General features: G+C 44.4%; 1 protein-coding gene across 1 annotated transcript in view; it reads left to right on the top strand.

Annotated features, from left to right (window-relative positions):
- The window catches only part of LOC143290867 (protein PHTF2-like), a 60,520-nt gene that overhangs the window by 19,408 nt on the left and 20,103 nt on the right, over positions 1-21,009 (top strand). Inside the window, exons 2-9 of the mRNA XM_076600405.1 lie at positions 1,094-1,414; positions 6,424-6,480; positions 9,528-9,606; positions 10,401-10,497; positions 11,699-11,813; positions 12,939-13,063; positions 15,611-16,809; positions 20,414-20,652. Coding sequence (XP_076456520.1) covers positions 1,373-1,414; positions 6,424-6,480; positions 9,528-9,606; positions 10,401-10,497; positions 11,699-11,813; positions 12,939-13,063; positions 15,611-16,809; positions 20,414-20,652 — 1,953 coding nt within the window. The 5' untranslated portion in view covers positions 1,094-1,372. The remainder of the gene's footprint in view (positions 1-1,093; positions 1,415-6,423; positions 6,481-9,527; positions 9,607-10,400; positions 10,498-11,698; positions 11,814-12,938; positions 13,064-15,610; positions 16,810-20,413; positions 20,653-21,009) is intronic.

Raw genomic sequence — 21,009 nt, forward strand, 5'->3', positions numbered from 1 at the left:
CACAGTCTCCCCACCACCAGACGTGCGGTCTGTTGTCAGACACAGTCTCCCCACCACCAAGCGTGCGGTCTGTTGTCAGACACAGTCTCCCCACCACCAGGCGTGCGGTCTGTTGTCAGACACAGTCTCCCCACCACCAAGCGTGCGATCTGTTGTCAGACACAGTCTCCCTACCACCAGGCGTGCGGTCTGTTGTCAGACACAGTCTCCCCACCACACCAAGCGTGCAGTCTGTTGTCAGACACAGTCTCCCCACCCCCAAGCGTACGGTCTGTTGTCATATACAGTCTCCCCACCACCAGGCGTACGGTCTGTTGTCAGATACAGTCTCCCCACCACCAGGCGTGCGGTCTGTTGTCAGATACAGTCTCCCCACCACACCAAGCGTGCGGTCTGTTGTCAGATACAGTCTCCCCACCACACCAGGCGTGCGGTCTGTTGTCAGACACAGTCTCCCCACCACTAGGCGTGCAGTCTGTTGTCAGATACAGTCTCCCCACCACCAGGCGTGCGGTCTGTTGTCAGACACAGTCTCCTACCACCAGGCGTGTGGTCTGTTGTCAGATACAGTCCCCCCACCACCAGGCGTACAGTCTGTTGTCAGATACAGTCTCCCTACCACCAGGCATGCGGTCTGTTGTCAGACAGTCTCCCCACCACCAGGTGTGCGGTCTGTTGTCAGACACAGTCTCCCCACCACCAGGCGTGCGGTCTGTTGTCAGACACAGTCTCCCCACCACCAGGCGTGCGGTCTGTTGTCAGATACAGTCTCCCCACCACCAGGCGTGCGGTCTGTTGTCAGACACAGTCTCCCCACCACCAGGCGTGCGGTCTGTTGTCAGACACAGTCTCCCCACCACCAGGCGTGCGGTCTGTTGTCAGATACAGTCTCCCCACCACCAGGTGTGGTCTGTTGTCAGACACAGTCTCCCCACCCTTGTCACCCTCCATGTGCCCCCTCCACCCCCACCCACTGGTGACCCCCTCCTAACCCCTCTGTGTGTCTTTTGTTCCAGCATGCAGAGGGTTAACCGACCGGTTAAAAAGCAAGTTTGTGTTTTACTTTTTTTTTTCTTTGTTTTGTCTCTGTCAGATCTCTTTTTTGGCCACTCCTACAAGACAAGGAAGGAGGGAGGTGGAGGGGGGGGAGTGAAACCAATATATATCCGCTGCCCTGAACAAGGAGCAAGAGAGAGAGACCAAGTCAGAGGGACGATTGATGCCACTTTGTCACGTTGGTTGTGACTCGGGGGGAGTTGGAGCTTCGTGACTCAGGGAGTTGGAGCTTTAGGAAGGGACCTGGAGAATCACTTGCTGTACCACCACCACCACCACCACCACCACCAACCCCAACACCACTGCTGCATGAGGAATGGAAAATATTCACAATGCCATAGCCTGGTATCAGAAAAAGGTAATTTTGTTTGTGTGTGTTCTTTAGCCCCTTCCCTCAGCCTTCCTGAGAAAAAAAAAAAGAAAAAAGAAGAAAAAAAAAAACCAGAAAGAAAAATTCCATCAACAATTGTTATTCTGTGTGTGCGAATTAAAGTCAGAAAATTAAACATGCACTCTGAAATGACATCAACAAGAACTGGTCTTGGTTAAAATTAACAGAACCTGTTCAGTCAAAAAATTGTTTTCTGCTGCAAAATCCTTCAACATCATCTAAAAAAAATTGTTTTAATGAGGTGTTGTTTTGTACTAAACAAAAACAAAAAAAAAATTTTTTTTCACTTGGAACAAAAAGCAAAATAGGTTAAAAGATTAACATGTCTTATTATTGAAGATAGGTTTCTTTGGGTGAATTTTTTAATAATGTTAGAAGGATGAAATCCTTAAACATGGTCTAATAATGTGTTTGTTGTTTTTACTATGAACAAAAAATTAACTGGAAACCAGAAAGAAATTTTTATGTTTTACATGTATAATCATTAATGATTACTTTCTTTTGTTGATTTGAAAATATAAATTAAATGGTAAGATTATTAAACAAATTCTAATAATGTTTCTTCATGTTATTTTTACATTTTTCTCTGACAAGGGGCTAAAGATTAGAATTAACATGTATAATCAGTGAAGGTAGGTTTCTGTGGGAAAATAGAATTTAAGATAATTATTATTTTAGGATGGAAACTGTAGACTAATGTTTTAATTTTTGTGTGATTTGTAGGTTTATTTGTGGTAGTTTTTCTTTATAACAAAAATGAATAATCGAAATTTGGTTTAATTTTTCGTTGTTTATTTTTTGGTCTCTTTTTATTATTTTTTTTTTCGGCAATGTGATAAGTAGAAACATGGGCTGTTGTTTCTGCTGGTAAGATAAAGAGTAAATAAGTAGTAAAAATCAAAAATGGAATATGAATTGGTAAAAGGTTAACCGTTTTTCAAACAAAGTGAAGTTAGTTTCAGGACAGTGGTTCTTCATTTTGTTCACATTCTCGTGTGTGTGTGTGTGTGTTTCTTTTACTTTTTCTTATTTTAGGGTAGGTTTGGGGAGAACTGAGAGGATTTGGTGTGGTTCTTGTTGGGGTTTATGAAGTATTAGACTTATCTTGTACAGTGTGTGAGGCCTTTCAGAGGGTCTGTCTGTAGTTCTGCCAAAAACATACTACAGACTCAGGGCTGTGTTGTTGTGGTTATTTATTCAACCATTTTAACTGCAGTAGTCTTTCATGTATTTACTAAGCCTTGATTTATTGAACACGCACAAATAAAAAAAACTAGCGTTTGATTTTTTTTTTTTTCATTGATGACTTTTATCAGGTCTTGTTTAAATTCCCAAAGTTTTCTTTTTACATTCTGTTGTTGGCAGGGATGGTTAATAATTGTCTTTGTTTGTTTGTTTGTTTTATAAGTATTCATATATTTTGTTTGGTTAATTTCCCCGAGTTTATTTGAAACAGTAGTGTTGGCGGTGATGGTCGATGATGGTGTTGATGGTAACAGTTGTTACTCTGCTTCTGTATCATAGCTGGAAGAATTTGTTGAATGTTTCTTGTTGATCATTATATTTCATTGACCAGAAAGCACCACCACCATCAAAACATCAACAAGAAGTTCTGTTGTTGTTGTTGTGCTGAGTGGCTGTTTCTTTTTGTGTGTTTTTTTGTTTTTTGTTTTTTTGTGTTTTTTGTGTTGTTGGTTTTTTTTTGTCTTTTTTTTTTTAAGATGTACGATAAGGTCTAAAACAAAGGAGGCACTGGCTTTGCATTCATGGTTTCACACACACACACACACACACACACACACACACCATGCATTCATGGTTTCGTTTACTGCAGAATGAATTCTATATATTTGAATCTGCAGAGAAAGCTACAGCTGTTGTTTTTTCTGTCTGCCTTGTGCTCTGTGTTAACAAAAAAAAAAATTGTACTTTGGTAGAAATATGAAAGCCATAGATTTGTACAAATTTGTGCCCATGTGTTTGTGTAAATGGTAAGCAATAGTTGGGCATGGACTGACTATCATACATACAAAGCCAGGCAAGGCAAGAAGTTTATTTCATGTGGCGCCTGGGGAGGATTGAAACATTACAGAAAAGCCCACACAAGCAAACAACCAAACACACGTTCACAAGTTATTTTTCCTTCGCGACAAACATCATCATTTTCCCTATCAGTTCAACATTAAAAATTTTTTTTTGCCAGTTCAGCATTTTTAATTTGTGTTTTTTGTTCGATAAGTCATTATTTTTCTATATGGCAGTTTGAGTTTCAGTTTTCAAGGTGGTGTCAAAATTTTGCTTTGTGATGCATATACACCACACTACATCTTCTTGGTGGGTGTAGTTTGGGGAGAGGGGGGTGGGGGGGGGGGAAGGGAGTAGGGGGGAAGGATTGGGCAACAGATGCCTAAGCTAACGCACAGACCCAGCGGGTGCCAGTCAGGCCTTAAAGAGTCAAAAGTTTGATAACTTTTTACGCATGTCATTTCATTTGTCTGCCTGTGTCGTTGCCGCTAACTGTGCTGTGCACTCCCACGCCTCTCAAGACTCAGAGGCCCTGTTCACATTTGGCGCACCGAGTGAGCTGTTTCATTGAAGTCTCACTTTTCAAGGACAATGTGGACTGGGCCCATTGATGGACAGACTGAAGAATGAACTCTATGTACATATATATATATATATATATATATATATATATATATATGTAACGTCACTGTGACTGTGAAGTAGTGCAGCTGTTTGATGGCCGTGGGAAAGTGGCCAGTGGTTTTGTTGGCTGCCGGTGCAGTGAGGGAAAGTAGAAAGGTGTTCAAAGGTGAAGGGATGATGGCGGAACCAAACCAGAACAATGGTATTTGGGGTGGTGTGGGGGAGTTTGTGTGTGTGTGTGTGTGTTAGAGAGGTAAAGCAAGTAAGGGGCATCTTCATTGTTAGGCTGTTGCTGTTCTGTTTTCTGGGGGTTTTTTTTTCAGTGTTTGAAGGTGGTTGGTTTTTTTTTAATGAGGGTGTCTTTTTTTCTTTTCTTTTTTTTTCGTATTTCATACAATTATGTTCAAAGAGTGAACCTTTTTTTTTCTTGCTTTATGTTGAATAGAACCTTATGTGTGCATGTTGGTGAATGTGCATGTGTATGAACGGGTAGGGGGGGGAGAGTATGTGTGTGTGGAGGGGGGTGGGTGTAGGTGGGTGTGGGCAAGGTGTGTTCTGTGCTGTGCAACCAGCCTCTCGGTATTAAACATCTTCTGGTTGGCTGCTGGTACATGCATGACATCAGACACAGCTATTTTACAGCTAGGTACATGACGATCTCTTTAAGCTTAAGGGATGCCCACATTGGACTGAAACAGTGGTGACTTGGTTGAATATTTACATGGACTGAAACAATGGTGACATGGGTGAATATTTACATGGACTTAAAGTTAAACAGTGGTGACATGGGTGAATATTTACATGGACTGGACACAGTGGTGACATAGATGAATATTTACATGGACTGAAACAATGGTGACATGGGTGAATATTTACATGGACTGAACATTGGTGACATAGATGAATATTTACATGGACTGAAACAATGGTGACATGGGTGAATATTTACATGGACTTAAAGTTAAACAGTGGTGACATGGGTGAATATTTACATGGACTGGAACAGTGGTGATATGGGTGAATATTTACATGGACTGGAACAGTGGTGACTTGGGTGAATATTTACATGGACTGGAACAGTTGTAAACTTGGGTGAATATTTACATTGGACTGAAACTACGGTGACATGGTTGAATATTTACATGGACTGACACATTGGTGACATGGGTGAATATTTACATGGACTGACACAGTGATGACATGGGCGAATATTTACATGGACTGACACAGTGGTGATGTGAATATTTACATGGACTGACACAGTGATGACATGGGTGAATATTTTGACACATTGGTGACATGGGTGAATATTTGCATGGACTGACACAGTGGTGACATGGGTTAATATTTACATGGACTGAAACAGTGGTGACATTGGTGAATATTTATATGGACCGGAACAATGGTGGCTTGGGTGATTATTTACATGGACTGAAACAACGGTGACTTTGCTGAATATTTACATGGACTCCAAACAGTGGTGACATGGGTGAATATTTACATGGACTGGAACAGTGGTGATATGGGTGAATATTTACATCAACTGGAACAGTTGTGACTTGGGTGAATATTTACATTGGACTGAAACAACGGTGACATGGGTGAATATTTACATGGACTGGAACAGTGGTGATATGGGTGAATATTTACATCAACTGGAACAGTTGTGACTTGGGTGAATATTTACATTGGACTGGAACAATTGTGACTTGGGTGAATATTTACATTGGACTGAAACAACGGTGACATGGGTGAATATTTACATGGACTGAAATAATGGTGACATGGGTGAATATTTACATGGACTGGAACAATGGTGACTTGGGTGAATATTTACATGGACTGGAACAGTGGTGACATGGGTGAATATTTACCTGGACTGACAGTGGTGACTTCTGTGAATATTTACATGGACTGAAACAATGGTGACTTGTGTGAATATTTACATGGACTGAAACGGTGTTGACTTGGGTGAGAATGTACATGGATTGAAACAATGGTGACTTTGGTGATTTTTTTTTTTTGTATAAAATGTTATTTTCAAGATTTTTAACTTGATACAGATTTGACTTAAACTGGGCGAGACGTGGGTGAACCGGTCTCTTAAAACATTGTTTTGGTTTACCTTTAGTGTCAACACCATTAGGGGTTCTCTTCAGCTGTTGTTCAGAGCCAGCAGGCGTTCAGCCCTGAAACGGCCCAGTTGTTGTCAGCTGGGTTATAAGCAATACGATTTGATTTGATTTGTGGGAGGGGGTGGGGGTGGAAGTGTTCGAGGCGTGTTGTGAAAGTGGTGTGATTACAGTGCGGTGTGGTAACCTTTGCAGATCGGGTCCTATGACAAACAGCTGTGGGAGCAGTCTGTGGAGAGGAAGCTCCAGAAGGTCTGTACTGCCTGGCCCCATTGTGATGTGATGGGAGCGGGGGGGGGGGGGGGGGGGGGGGGGGTTGGGGATGTTTGTTTTTCCTTTCTCACTCTCTGTGTCTTAACTGTGTTGAGCTTGTTGTTTTCTTTCTTTAGTGTGTTGTGTTGTTTTGTGTTGCAATGCACGGTGGGGTTGGAGTTGGAGGAGGAGGAGGAGGGGAACGGATGACTTGTGCGGTTACTGTTTTGTGGGCGATTTGGTTGGGAGCAATCGTGTGCATAGATGCGTTCGTCAGTACGTGTGTGGGCACGCATTCAGCGTCTGCCCTGTGCGTGCTTTGCGCTCACACACACAGATGCACAGAGATGAATGTACTTAAGCACACGTACTTGCTTGTGCAGGCATGCACACAACGGAAATTTACAGATGTACATTCACACATGTACATTCACACGTGTACATGCATGCATGCATGCACACACGCACGCACGCACACAGAATTAATTTATTAACAGAATATCTCTACATCTGAATGGCATAAAAGGATGAAAGAAGATCGAGGTAAAAGAGCCAGTGAATTTATATATATATATATATTTATATATGCTCAGGTAAACACACAAAAAAGTGCTTTCATGTGTTCTTTTGGACCAAGGAAAAAACAAAAAAACAAAAAAACCTGCCATTCAGAAATCAAAACACCTGCTGTTCAGAACTCAAAACACCTGCTGATGACACAGACACATTCAGGCAAATGAATGAACAGGCCTTTTATGAAGTGTGTGGTGACGTCTGGTGGACGTTGCAGTGAAGTCTGTACCAGGTGAATAGTGAGAGGCTGTGGTGGTTTGTTATGCAACCCTTGTGTTGTGGCTGGCAGAGTGCCAGATGTGTGTGTGTGTGTGTGTGTGTGTGTGTGTGTTGTATGCAGTGCATTAGGTGAATGCCAGTGTACTGATGAAAAAACCATGGTGCAGGTCAGTCTTTATACAGCTGATCTGATCGACTACTTTTCTTTTTGATGGAGGTGTTGTTTGCGTGTGTGTGTGTGTGTGTGTGTGTGTGTGTGCGCGCGCGCACGTGTGCACGCTCAACCAACCGAATAACAAAATGAATGCACTACACACACACACACACACACACACACACACACACACACAAACACCTAAATAAACGAAATAAAGTAAAAATAAAAGTAACTAAAACATTTTTAAAAAAGAAAGAAATTTCACCAAAGAAAAGCTAATCATCAAAAGTATATCAGTCAGAAGGGTAGATATTTCACTCTTGTCTGATGTACCTTTCTGCTATTCATTCTTTGGGATTATTCTGACCATGAAAGAAAAACAAAACAAAACCAGTGCTGTTATTAATTCTGCATCTGCTGCATGCTTTTATGTTTTGGTGTGTAATTGGATGCTGGTGGTTTGCAACATTTTGAGCCGAGAGATAAATGGAAAAGTGTGTTCGCTAAAATGTGTTCCATGTTAGCTGAAAAACGTATCATGATAATTGTGGCTGGGAAAGTGTATGAGCTGTGATATGTACCACGTAAGATTAAGTAAGTATCATGATGATTATGACCAGAAAAGTGTGTAAGGTAAAGTTTGTGTAATGATGATTCTTGCCAGCAAAGTGTGTAATCTGAAGTATTCATCATGAAGATTATATATATATATATATCCTGAAAAAGTGGATACAGTGGAAAGTATTGTGAAGAACGGGTATGACGTGGTTCTATTCGTAAATTATGTGTTGGATGTATTTGACTGACCAGATATTCAAAGTTGAATGGATTGGCCAGTGATCTCTCAGAATTTCTCCTCTCCCCTCTGCTCCCCCTCCCTCCCCCACCACCTTACCAACCATTCTTCTAAATTTCTTCTTTTTTTTTTTTCCCCTTCATGTTTCTCTTCTATCAGACCGATTCCTCCGGTGACTACAAATTTACTCTCATGTTAATATTGATATTAGCATTATTTTAATATAATATGTATTTATTTGTTTTATTTCATTATTTCATTACTTACTGTTTATGAATGTTATTTGATACAGTTGATAATATGGTTCATCAGCCCTCATGTTAAAATTGAAGTGCAACGTTGTGAGCACTGTATAAGCTTTAAGCTTGTTGATGCTCTTTTGTTGTCGTTTGCATTGTAATCATGTGTATTGTTGAACAATTAAAGATTATTTAAACCAAAAAGTAGGTAAGTTGCTGTATGCATCATGATAATTATAGCCAGGAAAGTGTGTAAGCTAAAGTATGTGGCATGATGATTATGACAGGAAACGTTTGTAAGCAACAGTATGTCATGATGGTTATAACAAGAAATGTAAGTTACAGCATGTGTTACGATATTAGCAAGAAATGTATGTATGTCTCATGATGAAGCTGAAGAATGATTCATGTTGCTTATACAGTCTTGGAAAAGTGTGTAAGCTGAAGAAAGTGTTATGAGGATGATTAGATTTTGATGAATGGCTGGCTCGAACTGAGAAGCTGAAGCATGTGTTACGGTGACTGGATAACAGAGACTCAGTCAACTGAGAGCTAACTACTTACATGCCAGGCATTCAGAATGAAATGAGTTTTGTTGTTGTTGTTGACGGGCGCAATAGCCGAATGGTTAAAGCGTTGGACTTTCAATCTGAGGGTCCCGGGTTCGAATCATGGTGACGGCGACTGGTGGGTAAAGGGTGGAGATTTTTACGATCTCCCAGGTCAACATATGTGCAGACCTGCTAGTGGCTGAACCCCCTTCGTGTGTATATGCAAGCAGAAGATCAAATATGCACGTTAAAGATCCTGTAATCCATGTCAGCGTTCGGTGGGTTATGGAAACAAGAACATACCCAGCATGCACACCCCCGAAAACGGAGTATGGCTGCCTACATGGCGGGGTAAAAACGGTCATGCACGTAAAAGCCCACTCATGTGCATACGAGTGAACGCAGAAGAAGAAGAAGAAGAAATGTGATGAGACGGAAGACGACTGGTAAGCCAGTGGCTGTTAATTGATGACTTAATGGTTATTTGAAACACGTTTTGCACACCGTTGCAGGGCCTGCCGAATGTACACCACGCTCCCAGGAAAACAGTGCGTCTGAAGACGGAGTACATTGATGTGGATCTCATCCGAGGTGAGCAGTGTGTGTGTGTGTGTGTGTGTGTAGGGTGGGGTTAGTGGAGGGGGATGGGGTGAGGGGAGACTGTGTGTGTGTGTGGGGTGGGGTTAGTGGGGGCGGGGGGAGTGTGTGTGTGTGTAATGTTGCTTCGTTAGAAAAGTGTCATTATTTTGAAATTACAAATCATGTTTTCCCCATTAAAATATTCAGTTCAGTTTTTCTTCTCTTTTTTTATTTTCTTTTTATGATATAGTTGGGGTTTTTTTGGCATGTAGTCTCTGCTGATGGCTGCAAAACTATAAATGGATCCAACTCATCTATGTAGGAAACTGAATTTCTTCTTTTTCTTTCTCTCCTTCTTCTTCTGGGCTTCTAAGTTGCAGCTCCCGCTTGCACTCACCTCTGCGGTTGGACTTTTATTTGTATGGAAGTTTTTACCTTTTGACAGTTTGGCGGTCCTTCTCTTGTTTTCAAGGGTGAAACGGGCCTGTTTTGAGGTGGGCGTTTCGGACGAAAGGGCATAATTATGCTTGCTTTTCAAGCGGAACCTTTGGCCTCGTTTTCAGTCATCTCCTGTGAAACCATACTTCGTTCTCCACTCAGGCAGTGGAAAATTAATGGATGTTTTAGTGGCTCAGGATCCATTGGAGTCTAAATCAGTCATGCTTGTTAAAAGATGCTGTTTGTGTGTGTGTGTGTGCCTGTGCATGCATGCTGTGTGTGTGCATGCGTGTGTGTGTGTGTGCGTGTGTGTGTGTGTGTGTGCATGCGTGTGTGTGTGTGTGTGTGTGTGTGTGTGTGTGATACAGGTTCCACCTTCACCAAAACCAAACCCCAAGTGCCATGGATCTACATCACCAAGAAGGCTTTTGTGCGCATCCTCTTCTTTCCGTTCTACTACAGATGGTGAGTGCGGTGCTGCTGTTAACTTGTTCTTGCACTGATGTGATTGTGTATCATCAGTGTGCGCGAGGATTATTGATGTGTGTGTGTTGTATTGATGTGTATGTATGTGTATTATTGATGTCTTTTGTGTATTACTGATATGTATGTGTGGTATTGATGTGTGTCATTGACGTGTGTCTGTAACATGGATGTGTTTCTATGTTAGTGATGTTTATTATTGATAGGTGTGTGTGTGTGTGTGTGCGTGTTGTGTTGATGTGTGTGACTGTGAGTTGCGCTGATGTATGTGAACAACATTCAGTCAGTTAATCCCTTTAATGTCTGAACGCATCATGTGCAGACATTTGCCTTCAGGCTCATCATAAGATAGAGCAACACATTAAAAGCTATTTCAAGAAATGATAAGATGAAAAACAACAGTTATTTGATCATCAGAATACCTCACATTTGAATCAAAGTGAAAAATCACTCACATGATTGTGACAGCGAAGGGGGTGGGGGAAAAGGGTATGGAAGGAAGCAGGAGCATCACACAATCACCATCACAGCAAATTGGCTAAGAGCAGACGGGGCAAGACGGGTCGTCTTTTCACTGTTAGCCGCGCGAGATTTGGCCAAGCAGAGCAAACCGATAGGCCTAGTTTGCATCAGTTTGACATGGTAAGAATATGTATCACCAGGCATGGAGTATAATACAAACTCCTGCTCTTGATTTCAAATTATCCAAATGGGGTATAGGTGGGGTGTGAGGAATGGAACAAAAATCCACAAACCCACCCAGCCCTCTCTGCTACCACATATACATTTGCATACACACACGCGCATGCATGCATGCACACATACATGCATGCACACGCACTCACACGCTCTCTCTCTCTCTCTCAGGGCAACAACAATGCAAGTATGAAAATAAGTGAACCATGAAACAAATATTTGTTTAAGGAGAAATGCTCCGTGACCAAATCAATTTATCTGTTAAGCAACATGAAAGCTGTGGGTATTATTGATCAGATGTGTATTATCAGCGTGTATGTGTGTTACTGATGTCTTGCTGTATGACTTGATGTGAATGTGTATTGTTGATGCCAGCATGTGTATTGTTGATGTGCATGTGCATTGCTAAATGTCATTATTTATCATGGCTGATGAATGTGTGCTATTGACGCGCACATGCTTATCATTGATGTGTGTTCGTGTCAAGGTGGGTGTTGCAGTCGTCCAGAAAGGTGTTCTACCTGCTGCTCAGCCTCTACCTTCTCCAGACTGTCACCGCTTTTGTCTACTTCTCCAACCTGGATGGAAGCCTCATCGAAGACGTGAGTAGTTTTACTGGACATTGACAAGTCGAACAGCACACCACACAGTACATCACATCACATCATCACATCACAGCACAGCACAGCAAAGCACACCACGCCACAGCAGACAGTACAACACATCACATCATACTACACCACACTACACCACGCCACACTAGACAGTACATCACATCACACCACACCACGCCACGCCACGCCACGCCACGCCACGCCACGCCACGCCATGCCATACCAGACAGTACATCACATCACATCATCACATCTCATCACACCACACCACACCACACCACACCACATTACGCCACACCACACCAGACAGTACATCACACCACACCACACCACGCCACGCCATGCCACACCACACCACACCACGCCACGCCATGCCATGCCACGCCACACCAGACAGTACATCACACCACACCACACCACACCACACCACGCTACGCCATGCCACACCACACCACACCACGCCACACCACACCACGCCACACCACACCACGCCACACCACACCACACCACACCACGCCACGCCATGCCACACCACACCACACCACGCCACGCCATGCCATGCCATGCCACGCCACACCAGACAGTACATCACACCACACACACCACACCACACCACACCACACCACGCCACGCCATGCCACACCACACCACGCCATGCCACACCACACCAGACAGTACATCACATCACACCACACTACACCACACCACTGCACCAGACAGTACACCACACCACACCACACCACACCAGACAGTACACATCACATCACATCACATCACACCACACCACACCACACCACACCACACCACACCACACCACATTACGCCACGCCACACCACACCACACCAAACAGTACATCATATTACGACACAGCACATCACACAGTACATTTCATCACATCACATCATTAGACATCACACCACAAAAGTTTCACCACACCACACCACCGAGTACATTTCACCACACCACACCACACCACACCACAGAGTACATTTCATCACACCACACCACACCACACCACGCCACTCAGTACATTTCATCACACCACACCACACCACACCACACCACACCACACCACACAAAACACATGTGTATGTGGTAATCTCTGTGTGCAGGAGCTGACCCTGACGGAGGTGGTGGTGCCCATGGGGCTGATGTTCCTGCTGGGCCTGATCCACGCACAGACAGTGCTGGCCCACTTCTCCCTCAAACCCCCGCGCCGTGACGGCCGGCATGGCAGGTACGGAACCGTGCGCTAAAGCTAAAAAAAAAAAAAATGGTTGAAGGAACAGTTTGATGCACAATTACCAAGGCAGTGGGGAATGGGAGGATATAAAATTATAAGAATGACCAGTAACAAACAGGATTGATCGTTCTACACTGAAATGATGGCCAGCAACTTAACTGTGCACACATGCACACAAATAATGGTTGAATAAACAAAATAGATATACAGTTTACCAAGGCAGTGAGGGTGGGGGATATGTAATGATAACAAATTACCGACAACAAACAGGATTTTTGAAAAAAAAATGGTTGGTGCTGTCAGTGTAGCGTCGCACTTTCCCTGGGGATAGCAGCCTGAATTTCACACAGAGAAATCTGTTGTGACAAAAAATAAGTAATACAAATACAAAATACAAGGATTAATCATTCTGCATTTAAATGACGTCTAGCAATGGAGCTATGCACTCATGCATACTATAAATGGCTGAATGAACAAAATAGATACACAGTTACCAAGGTGGTGAGGATGGGGGATATGTAACGATAAAAATTACCGATAACAAACAGGACTGATCATTGTGCACTCTTGTGACGGCCAGCATGACAAGTAGGGAAGTGTGTACTTGGGCACACAAATGGTTGAATAAACAAGTAGATGCATAGTTACCAAGGCGGTGGGGATATGTAATGACAAAATATTACCAGTAACAAACAGGGTTGATCATTCTGCACTAGCGTGACAATGAAAAAGGAGAAATTTAAAAGATCCACTATTTGTATCCATGTCATTCCTTTCAGCAGACCAGACGGGTTTTGAAAAATTAAGTTCGGTGCATTTTTCAGTGTTGCTTTTTGTCCCATTCCTCCGAATTCCTGTCAGCTGGGACGGGATGATATCCTAGCGAGACGCACACACACACACCTCAGAAAGCTTTCCTTTGCATTCCTCACATGTTTGATCTTGTGACATCAGCATTTTATCGTTCAGGCTCCGTACATCCTGATGGAGATGAACAATAGCCAGCTCTGTCTTGGTGTTTGCTGCTAGAGTGCAGTGTAAAAAGCTTTCCTTCGCATTCCTCACATGTTTGATCTTGTGACGTCAACATTTTATCGTTCAGGCTCCGCATCCTGACAGGGATGAATAATGGCCAGCTCTGTCTTGGTGTTTGCTGCTAGAGTGTAGTGTAAAAAGCTTTCCTTCGCATTCCTCACATGTTTGATCTTGTGACGTCAACATTTATCGTTCAGGCTCCGCATCCTGACGGAGATGAACAGTGGCCAGCTCTGTCTCGGTGTTTGCTGCTAGAGTGTAGTGCAAAAAGCTTTCCTTCGCATTCCTCACATGTTTGATCTTGTGACATCAGCATTTTATCGTTCAGGCTCCGCATCCTGACGGAGATGAACAGTGGCCAGCTCTGTCTCGGTGTTTGCTGCTAGAGTGTAGTGTAAAAAGCTTTCCTTCGCATTCCTCACATGTTTGATCTTGTGACATCAACATTTATCGTTCAGGCTCCGCATCCTGACGGAGATGAACAGTGGCCAGCTCTGTCTCGGTGTTTGCTGCTAGAGCGTAGTGTGAAAATAGGGAGAATGATGGTTAAGAAATCTTCCAGTTTCAGTTTCAAGATGTCAAATCGTAGGGAGTGATTTATATAGGCTGCACCAGCCCTGCTTTTGGGGTAGGGGGTGGAGAGGAGGAAGGAGCTTTTAAAGAGAGCGCATTGCAGTTAGCTCCTTCATGATGGAGGTGTGGCATGCATCAGTACCATGGTAAAGGCAGACTTTTTTTTTTTTTTCAACTTCAGTATTCTCATAAAATCATGTTGGATTTTTGGGGGGGGGGTATTTTTGTTTGTTTGTTTTTGTTTGTTTTTTACCACCACTTCATGTTGATTGAAAAAGAAATGGTGTTTACTTGTTTTTTTCTTGAGCCACCAGTTTTTTGTTTTTAAAAAGATTATTATTAAATGAATACTTCATAGTTCATGTCTAATATTGCTGATTATGCTGGGTTCTGTTTGACCTCGTAAGTCTTCCTCAGGGGGGTTTGATATGTGCACTGCCACATGTCTCCTGTATAGACTCATGAGGATGTCGCTGAAGAGAACAAAGAAGGATATCAAAAACGGGAACCTTTCAGCTCATCCAATACTTGGTGGCTGTTTTGTTTTTGTTGTGGTTCCTAGGAATTATTTCCCTCCCATCTGGGAAAATCTAGAGACTGGTTTTACACTTTATCATCGATTGCAGAGATCTTTTTGTACTATTGCGCTGAGCCTCTGCCTGAAATGAGTGATGTATACCTGGACAGATCCATGGGTGTTAGCCATTTTATCACTCCTTGGGGAGTTTTGAGTTTCGGGTCAGCGTGATTTGATGATACCCATCATGGGTGTGGTCAGTTGTCTGGCCTTTCAGCTGTAGGTTTTAATGAACCAGGAAATGTTCATGGCCACAGATTCATGTCTTTAAATTTTGTACATCGTTTTTCCTCTTTTTAACCTTTTCTACATTTTCTGCTGTTTAACTGAAGCACACTGTGTGTGTGTGTGGACAGTAAGCAGAAGAAGCGAGAGAGGCAGGGGGGAGGCTCCCTGCCCAGAGATATGGCCACAGACGCCAGTCCTGGTGGCAGCTCCACACAGCAGGACTTCACAGACGGCCCTCAGGATGGCAGCATCAGAGACCTCCACACCTCCTCCTCCTCCAGACACCACCGCCACCACCACACCACCAGCCTCTGGAACGTCCCCCACCTGGAGGTGGAGGGCACAGAGGTCTCCTCTTCCTCCTCCCACCCTCTACTGTCCTCGCCCAGGAAGAGCGCCTCCCAAAGCAGGATTCGGGGGGGCTCCAAGCGGGGCGAGAAGAAGAGCGTTCGCATCGCAGACACGGTGCATAAACTGACACCAACCCCTTCCCCAACGTCGGTGGACAGTGCGTCCTGCAGCTTTACCGCCGAGATGAACAGCAGGACCCTCCTCACGTCGCCGAAGGACGGCAGGAGAGAGGAGGGGAGGAGCGGGGAAGACGAGACGACCGCGGGGGGGATGGTCAATGCCGGCGAGGTGGTGAAGGAAGGGTTGAGGGTTGCGGTGGGGGGCGAGAGGGGAACGGGTAGGGAGGTGGTGGGTAAGTCGTTGACACCTCCAGGGGTGAGGAAAAACGTTGGGGCGGAGGGGGGGAGGAGCAAGGACGCCACGGACAGGAGCAGCAGTGGCATCGAGGACGGCTGTGAGTCGGCGACACTATACGAAAGCGAGCCGTGCCACCACCCGCGGCAGGACACCACGGACTCGGACTCCCTGGCGGGCATGTACGAGTTTGTGCAGCTGGACCGCCGGGTGGTGACAGAACAGGCCTCCGACGACTTCACCCCGCTGTCCAGCTCCCACGAGAGGGAGGAGGAGGAGGAAACACCAGCGGCGCCCAATGAGCTGCTGAGAAAAGTGTCGGTGTCTTTTGTGAAAGAGGTGGGCGGGAGTTCACTGGTGGATGGCATCCCCGCTGGGGGGCAGAGGGAGGAAGACAATCTGTCGGACACGGGTCACGTCTCCAACTCCTCCAACTACAACCCCTCAGACTCTGGGAGCGAGGCGGAGAACTGTGACGACGGAGACAGCGTGGGCATGCCGGTGCCTAAGAGCCCCCTGCCCAGCCCGTCCTCATTGGATGCGGTGCCTGCCTCCTCCCTGTCCGCCCCTGCCCTGAACGCCTCGCCCAGGAAGATGGCCCAGCAGCAACAGCAGCTTGAAGGTGGGGTGTTCTGTTATGGACGGTTGTCTGTGTGTGTGTGTGTGTGTGTTTGTGTGAATTGGTGGTTGTGTTGTGGTTATGACTACAGGAGGGTGGGGATGTGCTTGTGTTTGTGATGATTTGCATATGTGTGTGTGTGAGTGTGTCACTTTGTGTGGTTGAAATACTGTGCGTGTGTGTGTCACTGTGTGTGTGTGAAATTGTGTACATTGTGTGTGTGTGTGTCACTGTGTGTGTGTGTGTGAAATTGTGTACATTGTGTGTGTGTGTTTCTGCTTGCGAGATTTTGTACATGATTATATGTTTGTACCATTGTATGCTTGATTATGTGTTTGTGCCACTCTGTGTGTGTGTGACTGTACATTTATGTGTTTGTGTGTGTGTGTGTGGAGGGGGGGGTGATCATGTGTGTTTGTGTCTGTGCATGTGTGTATGTGGTGTGATTTTGTGCATGTGTGTATGCATGTCTGTGGGGGAGAGAAATAACGCACAGGGATGTGGGGAATGGTAGTTTTCATTGGGGAAAAGCAGGGGATGACTTGTGGGAGTCAGCAACCTAAAGATGGGGATACGTCATTTGTTCAGCTTTCCTCCTTTTCAACTGTTCGTGTCTGTTTCTTCTGTCTGCGTCAGTCATCAGTGACTTGACTTACTTGACTTATGCCTATAGCTCCGCTCGGGAACAAAGGGCCGCAACAGCACTCCTCCAACGGACACGGTTTGGGGCGATCCTCTTTATCTGGGCCCACATCATTCCGGCTGCCTTCACTTCAGTGTCCGTACTTCTTCTCCAAGTCTGCCTGGGTCTGCCAACTTTGCGTTTGCCTTGGGGGTTCCAGTCAAGTGCCTGGCGAGTGATGTTGAGTGGTGACTTGCGCAACGTGTGGCCTATCCACCCCCACTTTCTCTTTTTGATTTCTTTTTCTATGGGTGCTTGTTTGGTTCTGCCCCAGAGGTCTTCATTTGAGATGCTTTCAGGCCACCTGATGTTCAGAATGTTGCGCAGGCATCTGTTGACAAATGTCTGGAGTTTGTTCCTGTTGGTCTTGGTAGTGCGCCATGTCTCTGAGCCGTACAGCATGACTGACTTGACGTTGGTGTTAAATATTCTGATCTTGTTGTGAAGTGAGAGGGCTGAAGATTGCCAGATGGGTCGGAGAGTTCTGAAGGCGTGTCTCGCTTTATTGACGCGGCTCTTGATGTCATTGTCTGCTCCACCATCCTTGCTCACTACGCTGCCCAGATATGTGAACTTTTCCACTTCTTTGATCTCTTCCTGCTGTAATCGGACTGGGTCTTGCTGCTTGTTGTTGATGCGTAGGATCTCTGTCTTTCCGATGTTGATCCTGAGGCCAGTCTTCTCTGCCTCTATTGCGACGCGGTCTAACTTTTCCTGTGCGTGTTGTTTCGTGTGGGAGAGGAGACTGATGTCGTCCGCGAAGTCGAGGTCTTCCAACTGTTTGGTGAAGGTCCACTGGATGCCGGTCTTCTGGTCTGCTGTGGATTGCCGCATGATCCAGTCCACCACCATCAGAAAAATTGTCGGAGACAGTCATCAGTGATTTATGACAAATTAGTCGCTCTGTGTGTGTGTGTGTGTGTGTGTGTGTGTGAGGAAGAATGGGAGGCAATGGATGGAGAACTAATCTGTCCCTCACTTAGATGCACTGAGTAACTCCTTTGTCATTATGACTGTATGAAGGAATTCCAAGACACTTAATACTGTATTTTACAGACTGGAAGGTGCTTTGAGACACACCCTTCAAATTTTGATTCCAGAATTTCCAGTGTTGATCATATGCAAGGTACAGCATATTATACACAATACAAGGCACACATCAAAATGATAAAACAGGAAGTTAAGCATTGGTGGACTGATAGCTGTGGCCACCACAGTCATGGTTGCTTCTTTAGCTTTGGCCAGAGTCAAAGCCCTGACTAGTTGACATCATAATCAGAACTGTAAGAAAAAAAGAAAAAAAAAAACCACTTGTTGCTCCATCTGCTTGCTTGCTCTTTGAATCTCTGCCATCCTGAAACTGTGCTGTTCTCTCTTCCCTTAGTGAGTTATTGGTGAGCTGTTTTTCTTTCTCTATGCTGATCTGAGGGAAGGTATTGTTTGCTTTCGCAGCCACATTGTACTTCAGGATTGGGAGGCCCACGTTTTGATATGATTCTGACTCACAGCAGTGTTTTGACAGATTTTAAGGAATTAACCACACATTTGGTACAGTGTGCTAAAAGGGTACATATGAGTCAAAGATGAGGAAAAAAAGGATCACCTTACAAGTTATAGTCCATAACAGTGCATGATAATGAGTGTATTAAGGGAATTGAGATGCAGTCAGTTAGTGTACCTTGTCATGGTTCCTGTATCATTGTTCTGCAAGGATAGTACATGGGTTGAAGTTGAAGAAAAAGTGCTGCTTTATGTCCATAGCTGTGTGTCCTAATTGCTGTTTTGAGGGATGCGAGTTGTAGCCGATAAGTGTGTGATGTCATGGTTCTTGTTTGATCTCTTAAGTGTACGTTGTCATGAGTACTGTTTCTTTTAGTGTACATTATCAAGGGTCAGTATCTCTAATTGTAGATTGTCATGGTTCATGTATCTCCAAGTGTACATTGTCCTATAGTATATCTCTAAGTGTACATTGTTATGGGCCTGGATCTCTTAAGTGTACGTTGTCATAGTTCATGCGTCTCCAAGTGTGCATTGTCCTGTATCTCTTAAGCGTACATTGTCATGGTTCGTGCATCTCCAAGTGTACATTGTTCTGTATCTCTTAAGTGTACATTGTCATGGTTCATGCATCTCCAAGTGTACATTGTCCTGTATCTCTTAAGTGTACATTGTCATGGTTACCATATAAGTGTACACTGTCCTGTATCTCCAAGTGTACATTGTCATGGGCCTGAATCTCTAAGTGTGCTTTGTCATGGTTCCTGTATGAGTGTATATTGTTCTGTATCTTTTAGTATATGTTGTGCTGTATCTCTAAGTGTACGTTGTCATGGGCCTGTATCTCAGGTGTATATTGTCATGGTTCCAGTAAATCTAAGTGTACCTCACATTGTCATTGTTCCTGTATCTCTAAGTGTACATTGTCATAGTACCTGTATCTCTAACCCAGTCTGAGTGCACATTGTCATGGTTCCTGTGTCTCTAAGTGTACATGGTTCATGCATCGCTTGGTGTATCTTGTAACAGTTCCTGTATCCGAAGTATACATTGCCATAGTTCCTGTATCTCTTAAGTGTATACATTGCCATAGTTCCTGTATCAGCTTCTAAGTATACATTGTCATGGTTCCTGTATCTCTAGGTGTACGTGGTTCCTGCATCCCTGGGTGTATCTTGTAATAGTTCCTGTATCTCAAAGTGTATGTTGCCATGGTTCCTGTATCTCCTAGTGTACATCGTAATAGTTCCTGTATCTCTTTAAGTGTATAGTGTCATAGTTCCTGTATCATTAAGTTTTCATTGTCATGGGCCTCTTTCTCTCAGTGTATGTTGCCATGCTTCCTGTATCTTTAAGTGTACAGTGTAACGGTTCCTGTCTCTCTTATATATATATATGTATGCCATCATGGTTCCTCAATCCCAGGGGAGTCATCAGCCAGTGAGCCAGGCTCACCTGATGCCAGGCAGTCTGTCAGTGGCATCCGTCGCCGCCGCCGAACCAGTGCCAACCAGAGTGGCACCGACCTCCCGGAGAACCAGCGGCCCAGACCGCTGCCCCCCAAGTTGCTGGGGGTTCGAGCCCAGAGCAAGCTGACACAGACCAGTGGCATCAGCTCCTCAGAGAATGAGGCTGTGGCTCAGTCGGCTGAGGCTGTGAATAAGGTAGGGTGTGTGTGTGTGTGTGTGTGTGTGGTGTTTTCACCTCAGTTAACTGTGACGGAATAGAGAAATATGTACTGGTGTTGTTGTTTTAAAGATGGGATATGCAGAATTTGAGGGGGTAAAGAATTCTCTTACAACAAACTGATTGAAATGTTTTTATACTTCCATCATACTCTGATACTGGAAATGGCTGAAGTATCTAATATATAAATATATATAGTAGTAGGCCTCCTTCGGTCATGGCTGACCATGGGTAGAGTATATCTGACCTAATGTCTAATTGGGCTGTCTGCTTGGACCAAGCAGCGTCGCCTGTGACTGTAGAGACCGATGCGAGAGAGACAGTCTCTGTCGCAG

The sequence above is a fragment of the Babylonia areolata genome, chromosome 16 (genome assembly GCF_041734735.1).
Source record: "Babylonia areolata isolate BAREFJ2019XMU chromosome 16, ASM4173473v1, whole genome shotgun sequence".
NCBI classification, from domain to species: Eukaryota; Metazoa; Mollusca; class Gastropoda; order Neogastropoda; family Buccinidae; genus Babylonia; species Babylonia areolata.